This window comes from Neoarius graeffei, chromosome 10 (assembly GCF_027579695.1).
Source record: "Neoarius graeffei isolate fNeoGra1 chromosome 10, fNeoGra1.pri, whole genome shotgun sequence".
Taxonomy (NCBI): domain Eukaryota; kingdom Metazoa; phylum Chordata; class Actinopteri; order Siluriformes; family Ariidae; genus Neoarius; species Neoarius graeffei.
In genome coordinates, this window is record NC_083578.1 from 68,325,071 (window position 1) to 68,333,274 (window position 8,204).

Consider the following 8,204-nt stretch of genomic DNA (forward strand, 5'->3'; position numbering starts at 1 on the left):
TTACTCCAGTCCTCTACAGTCCAATCCTTATGGTCTTTAGCAAACCTCAGCCTGGCTCTTCTTTGCGTCTCATTGATGATGGGCTTTTTTCTAGCTTTGCATGACTTCAACCCTGCCTGGAGGAGCCTGTTTTGAACTGTCCTTGCCATGCACTTAACCCCAGCTACCATTTGCTATTCTTTTTGTAGATCACTTGATGTTATCCTACGGTTGTTGAGTGACATTCGAAGGAGTTGACGATCATCCTGGTCAGTGGAGAGTCATTTTTGCCCTCTGCCAGTTTGTAACTTTGTTGTCCCCAATGTCTGCTGCTTGACTTTGTTCTTCTGAACTGCCGTCTTTGAAATTTTGAGGATGGAAGCAACCTGATGCTCACCGTATCCCTCTGCCAGTAAAGCCAGAATTGAACCCTTCTTTTTCTCACTCAAAACTTTTCTTTTTAACTCTTTTGGCATGATGAATAGATATTTTTGTATTCCAATTAAATTTAAGGTATGACTAGCACTGTTTTTGCCATCCAAACTGGTTCTACTGCAAGAGGATAGTGATGACCACAGCAGTGGTTGAGAGAGAGAGAGAAAGAGAGAGAGAGAGATAATTTACAAGAATATTGTATAGTGAGCTAGTCATTGTGAAAATAAACCCTGACAGGGTGATCAGGACCCTAATGTGAAACAGAGAAAGGTATTGCATCACACTGAAGGCATTTATTTCACAATAATGACCAACTTGCTGTACATTATCTCACTTATTACATGGCTACTTACTAAGAAATCAATACATTCACACAAAATACTGATTTAAAAATAAATTTATTGTTTCCACTATTGACGTGGTCCATAGCAACAGTCTGCTGAATGCTGAAATTGACCAGTCAGAATCAAGTACCCAAATGAGCCATGGATTTAAAATGTAATAAACCCCCCACATGAACAGATATTAACAAAACCAGTGTCAGCAAAAACAAGAATCCTTATATCAGCATTTTCTATTATGACTGGACTTTTCAATACTGTTTTTTTCTGGAACAGGAACCACACAGGACCATGCGGTGATGGTGAAACTGTCATAAATATTATCATTTCAACACGTAAAGAGTATTTCACTGTTCAATACACCCACTTTTATATTAATGATAGTTATATATATTTTTAGCATTATCTTATTAATGACTTCTAGACTTAAATTATTGCATTTACATTAATTTTAGTTAAAATTATGAAAGATATTCTTGGCCATAAGTCATATGGTGATGTAGTGACTGGTATGAAATCATTGTAAACACTGAAAATCTTTGACATTTACTGAATTATTGATACCTATTGGTATTTTGTGGATTTGTTTGTGTATTTCTGTAGAAATGCTCAAAAGGCAGTGTTTAGATTTGTTGCATTTCCGAAAGAGTACTAAAGTATATTTATAACATATGTCAAACAGTATGGATCTGTCAGTTAAGGAGCATAAAACACTATAAACATAATGCATAACAAATAAATCTGTACATGGATAGATATACCTTAGCATAAGTATGGTTACCAAATCTAGATGTAAAATTCAGCAAAATTCTTTCATGTAGTATCCTTCATAGAATTAAAAAAAAATACTTTTAAATAAACTCCTTGTGTTGATTGTTTACAATCAAGGCAGTAAAAGTGAGCAAGCAACAGGAAAAAATGTAGCAGTACAGTAGAATACACTGGAAACACATAACAGCTCTTTCCATAAATGCACCATTATAGACCATTTGTAACGATTGTTTTCCTATGAGAAACAGCCTTCATGTGCAATGATTTTCTCAATAAATGTCATGTAAAGCTGATGGTGACAGTGAATGTACAAATGCCAGGGAGAAATATTTCCCGTTTTGCATCTGGAGAGCTGTGTGTCTGGCTAAATATAATCACTAAAGCCTAGTATTCCACTGAAGTCTTTGTCCTCATCCACAAAGAAAGCATGTCCTTTGTACACCCAACTTAAAACCACACTGTTTAAATGTGGGATAGTTAAATAAGGACCATTCAGATGAAAATGGTTTAACCCTTATAATTGCAGGATGTCTCATCATGGATTCAAATGAGGCTGGTGAAAACATACACTTAAAAAGTTCACTTCTGAATGCATAACAAATATATTTCTACATTTGGCCTGCAAGGAATATGCCGTTAATTTCATTTGCTAGTTTACTAGCTGCAGTTTAAAAGCTTTGCTTTTAGCATGTTCTATTTCATCTCTATTTTCTGAACATTTGTCCTTCAAACTGGAAAAAACCACCTGAAAATAAAATACATAAATACTTCTGTGACATAATTCAAAGAACTGTAAATTCTTCTCATCTTTAACTTTAAACGTTAAAAAAATGGCTCAGCGCAAAAAAAGAGTGGCTTTTAAGTTTTCTTTTTTTCTGGAAAAGTAGCTTGCTTTTTATGCAACAAAACATACTATAAATGAATGTTTGACATCCATACAAAAACTCCAGCTGGAAACATTAGAGCTTTTCTTTGGTTTTCTGTTGTAAACAAACATCACGCACTGCATGACAGGAATTATATTAATATGCAGTTTGACGGACGCATGGGCAGTTGATAAGACACAGACTAGTTAGATGTTCTTTAAAAAGAATATGGATAAAGTGTCTCAGTTGCTGACAAGAAACCTCTGTTTTATTAGAGTATATTGGTAAATTTCACTCAATGGGAAATTCTCATCTCATCTCATTATCTCTAGCCGCTTTATCCTGTTCTACAGGGTCGCAGGCAAGCTGGAACCTATCCCAGCTGACTACGAGAGAAAGGCGGGCTACACTCTGGACAAGTCGCCAGGTCATCACAGGGCTGACACATAGACACAGACAACCATTCACACTCCCATTCACACCCACGGTCAATTTAGAGTCACCAGTTAACCTAACCTGCATGTCTTTGGACTGTGGGGAAAACTGGAGCACCCGGAGGAAACCCACGCGGACACGGGGAGAACATGCAAACTCCACACAGAAAGGCCCTCGTCGGCCACGGGGCTCGAACCCGGACCTTCTTGCTGTGAGGCGACAGCGCTAACCACTACACCACCGTGCCGCCCCTCAATGGGAAATTATCTCATCTCATTATCTCTAGCCGCTTTATCCTGTTCTACAGGGTCGCAGGCAATCTGGAGCCTATCCCAATTGACTACGGGCGAAAGGCGGGGTACACCCTGGACAAGTCGCCAGGTCATCACAGGGCTGACACATAGACACAGACAACCATTCACACTCACATTCACACCTACGGTCAATTTAGAGTCACCAGTTAACCTAACCTGCATGTCTTTGGACTGTGGGGGAAACCGGAGCACCCAGAGGAAACCCATGCAGACACGGGGAGAACATGCAAACTCCACACAGAAAGGCCCTCGTCGGCCACGGGGCTCGAACCCAGACCTTCTTGCTGTGAGGCGACAGCGCTAACCACTACACCATCATGCCGCCCCTCAATGGGAAATTATTATTATTATTATTATTATTATTATTATTATTATATTGAAGCATATTTTCACCTAGTTCCCCAAAATTTGATCCAAATGAGATCAACAGCATCAGTTTTATGCTTAAATTAATGAATTATTGAACAATGAACAAAGAACACAAAGCTGTTGACCAATGTTCAGGGTTTTCACAGATCACTCAACCACTGGAGTCATTTGCATTCCTTCTGGCACAGGTGAGTTGCTTGTTGTGCACCATGTCCCACATCCTCAGGAGTTCCTCTGGGCTCATTTTGTGCACCACAATAAGGTAGCGGTAGAAGCATGGATCACTGTTCATCTTGCTCCTGCGCCTCACGATCCCAAATGTTCTAAAGCCTGCATGCATTTCTGGTACCAGCCCTAACTTCTGGAGGCACATGCCCAAGAAGACATCATCAATGGGGAAAAGTGTCACACTCTTAGACACAGCAAAAAGCCTATTTGCCAGCTGAGAGGACATGAGAAACCCTCCACCACCTACGTAGGGTGGATACCGCTGATTGTATAGTTCCTTGGGTATATAGTACTTACTTTGGCGATGTCTAATGGGAAGTGCTTTTGAAATGGTGTCCCCAACAAACATGTTATGCACTTTGCCCTCTTGTGTTCTGAAGTCTATTAGGTCCACCAGGTTAGCTGGGTTGACGAAGACATCATCGTCCCCTTTGAAAATGAAGGAAACGTTTGTGCAGTAGATGTTGAACCATCTCAGAAAATTGACTTCCTTTAGTGTGAGGTTAAAAAAAGTATCCATGAAATCCCATTGCAGGATATCTCCATAGAGTCTGTTCTCGTATTCTAAGAGTTTCTGTAGGTTTTTGGAGTCCTTCCCAGGCCCAGAGGTGCCGAGCAGGAACAGGGTTTTGACTCTTTGCCTCTCTATGGTGTGCTCTTTGCCCCAAGTGAGACGCACAGCCTCGCGGCGGTCGTGCTGCTCTATAACCGACTTCACCACGATTAGGAGATCCACGTCCCTGCAATTCTCAGGGTGATTCATGAGCATGGGGAAATACCTACAGTGTCTGTACAGGACGTATTTCTGGAACCTGGAGTCCAGGGTCTGAAACCAGCTCTGATTGCGCAGGCTCGAGTCCTCAGTGCAGTTGATTTTGGTGATGTTCCACGCAGCCGGCGCGCGCTGACGGACCGCAGCCAAGACGTTTCCAACTGCGCCTTTCGTCTTGCAGTGCACAGAAACGCACCTGCTGCTTTTGAAACCCATACCCAGCTCCTTCATTCGGATGTCCACCACTCTGAACTTTTGGATCATCAACAAAGTGGCAAACGCGAAAGTCAAACTCAGCCCGGTCTTTAAGAGTCTGCGGCGCCAGAATAAACGCTCCATTTCAGAGATGCGCTTCAAACGCACTTTGTTGAGACACACTCTCTCAGATTAAAGGGGAAAAAATCCTCAAGAAGTATTTATAAATACATATCATAAGATGCGATAATAAACTTTTGGCTTCTTCTTGTCCTGGTAGAAACAAACCGGTGTCGCGTTAGGTGGCATTTTGGTGAAGATGGTTAGAAAGGTTATCCATTGGCTTCTCGTTCTTTCTCTCTTTTCATTTTCCCCCCGTCTCAGCTTCACGATGTGTCCTGGTAATCCTGTAACATATAAGGGATGTCTTGTACAGTCACTCATCCCTTCATCCCCACCCCCATACTCTCTCTCTCTCTCTCTCTCTCACTCTCTCACACACACACACACACACTATAAGCACCTACCTGTGACAACCTTTCCTGAGCTCACACACAGTTGTGTAGTGTCTAAACCCTGCGTGTTTTAGAGACTTCAACCGGGAAAACGGAAAAATATGCAATCAACCAAATCTATGAAGAATTTTCAAGCGGATAAAAATATATTCACTTTTAAAACGACTGCATTTTTATTTGCGCTATTTTACTCAGCCAGCTCCTGCTACACACTGGCACATGCGCGTTTGTGCACAAGTTGCGCTGACATAACGGAGGATTACATCATTTAAACTCATCTCATAGCCTGTTAAACAACTTCTACCAAAGCAGGTAGGATTATACAGAAGCCTGTTTCCGCCACCACAATAATTAGAAGGGTTCTCATAACTTACAACTCCAATTCCAAAAAAAGAAAGAAAAAAGTTGGGACACTGTGTAAAACATAAAACAGAATGTGAAGATTTGCAAATCATGGAAACCCTATATTTCATATCAAATGCCGAAAGTGAGAAATTTTATTCCATCCATCATCTGTAGCCACTTATCCTGTCCTACAGGGTCGCAGGCAAGCTGGAGCCTATCCCAGCTGACTATGGGTGAGAGGCGGGGTACACTCTCACCTAGTGACAAGTCGCCAGGTCATCGCAGGGCTGACACAGACAACCATTCACACCTACGGTCAATTTAGAGCCACCAATTAGCCTAACCTGCATGTCTTTGGACAGTGGGGGAAACCGGAGCACCTGGCGAAAACCCACACGGACACGGGGAGAACATGCAAACTCCACACAGAAAGGCCCTCGCCAGCCACTGGGCTCGAACCCAGGACCTTCTTGCTGTGAGGCGACAGTGCTAACCACTACACCACCGTGCCACCTGAGAAATTTTATTCTCATCTCATCATCTCTAGCCGCTTTATCCTGTTCTACAGGGTCACAGGCAAGCTGGAACCTATCCCAGCTGACTACGGGAGAAAGGCGGGCTACACTCTGCACAAGTCGCCAGGTCATCACAGGGCTGACACATAGACACAGACAACCATTCACACTCCCATTCACACCCACGGTCAATTTAGAGTTACCAGTTAACCTAACCTGCATGTCTTTGGACTGTGGGGGAAACTGGAGCACCCGGAGGAAACCCAAGCGGACACGGGGAGAACATGCAAACTCCACACAGAAAGGCCCTCGTCAGCCACGGGGCTCGAACCCGGACTTTCTTGCTGTGAGGCGACAGCGCTAACCACTACACCACCGTGCCACCTGAGAAATTTTATTCTCATCTCATCAGCTCTAGCCGCTTTATCCTGTTCTACAGGGTCGCAGGCAAGCTGGAACCTATCCCAGCTGACTACGGGCGAAAGGCGGGGTACACCCTGGACAAGTCGCCAGGTCATCACAGGGCTGACACAGACAACCATTCACACTCACATTCACACCTACGGTCAATTTAGAGTCACCAGCACTGGCGGCTCGTTAATAGGGGCGATTTGGGCAACGCACTCCCAAACAGGGAGGGAGATTTTTTTTTTATCACTCCTACTACCACGGCAACAGTAATGTCATTGTCCAATCAGGCTAAGGTCGCGCCTGGTGTAGCCACGCCCTTTTGGGGCAATTTCTGTCAGGTTCAGATTTGCCCCAAAGTCTCCCATTGACACTAATGGTACGTACGTTTTTTTCGAAAATCATGCTCCCAATGCATTTTCTATTAGGTTTTATGTGCTCGCACAAGCAGCGTGCTTACATCATACGCCTGTTGCGCCGCGCAAGTGTTGCCAGATTGGACGTTTTTAAGTGCATTTTAGAGGGTTTTGAACATTATTTTGGGCTGGAAAACGCAACTTGCGCGGGAAATGTGTGAACATTCTATGAAGAAGATGGCGAGTGTTGAGTGTAACAATATGATAGCGTCTCTGAAAGAAGTTCCCTTTAGTCGTCGTACCAATGAGGAGAAAACGGCAATCAAACAGCTAGGACCTCCTAGACCGAATTTAAACATCAAGCAAATGTCTACGAAGGGGGAGAAGACCTACTCAAGAGGTTTTAACAAGAACTGGTGCCACCGGAAAACTTGGCTAGCTGGCTGTGATGTAGTCAATGCTCTTTTTTGCTACCCTTGCGTTCTCTTCCACCCTGGAAGTACCACAGCAGACGGTACAGTGATATCTGATATTTGAATTTACTAGGCAAAAGTTTTTTTTGTGTGTGTGTGTGTGTGTGTTACCAATGGAAGTTGTATGGCAGTTTAACATTGCCATGTTTTTGTTTTACCAATGGCAGTTTAACATTGCCATGCTTGGAATATTTCAGTAGCCTCAAGTTCTCTCTGACTTGGTGTAAATTAAGCATATTTTCAGTTTTTATATATTGTACAGTATGTGTTCATTGGAGCCAGCAGCACCTTATCTTTTTTCCAACTTGTTAAGCCACGTTGCACTGACTACAAAACCTTGTGTAACCTTGTGTGTGTATATAGCTAAATAACTAAAGCCTTTTGTGTTCATTGACATGCTTGTAATACTTTAAATTTCCTTTTAAGGCATGGCTTTCTGGAGGAATTCTTGGGAAAAAAAAACTGCAGAATTTATTTAGAATTATTATTTGTTGTTAAAATGGTGCAATTCCATATAAAAAAACACATAATTAAGCTGCACATGTTTGTTTGATGGTTATGCTTTTCTTCATCTTTTTCAAAACTTAAATAAACACTTGTTTTGGATTTATATCCTGCCACTTTAATTGCATTCTTTAGAATGAAGAAATTAGAATATGTTTATAATTAAGAATTTGTGTCTACTTATTATAGAATACTGGAAAAATATGAGAAAATAAATGAGTAATGTAATATTAATTGATTGTGATGCCAAATGTTTTGCTTTGAAGGCTTCACAATGAATCTTCCTTGGTTTTAGCCTGGCAAGCCAGACTAAATGTGAATATTTGCCACTCGTAGGCAAAAATATTTTTGGCCGCTAGGCGGGTGGGTCTAGTTTACTAGGC

General features: G+C 42.1%; 1 protein-coding gene across 1 annotated transcript; it reads right to left on the reverse strand.

The window, feature by feature from the left end:
- Nucleotides 1-3,253: 3,253 nt before the first annotated feature.
- On the reverse strand, nt 3,254-5,296 carry b3gnt7l (UDP-GlcNAc:betaGal beta-1,3-N-acetylglucosaminyltransferase 7, like). Its single transcript, XM_060930867.1, has 2 exons — nt 5,233-5,296; nt 3,254-5,112 (listed from the first exon to the last, which is right to left on the reverse strand). Exon 2 carries the CDS (start codon nt 4,847-4,849, stop codon nt 3,662-3,664), a length of 1,188 nt encoding a protein of 395 aa, XP_060786850.1. The 5' UTR covers nt 4,850-5,112; nt 5,233-5,296; the 3' UTR covers nt 3,254-3,661.
- Between the last annotated feature and the right edge of the window lie 2,908 nt (nt 5,297-8,204).

Coding starts and splice junctions, on each gene's coding strand:
- b3gnt7l (XM_060930867.1), bottom strand. CDS start 4,849: ATGGAGCGTTTATTCTGGCGCCGCAGACTCTTAAAGACCGGGCTGAGT.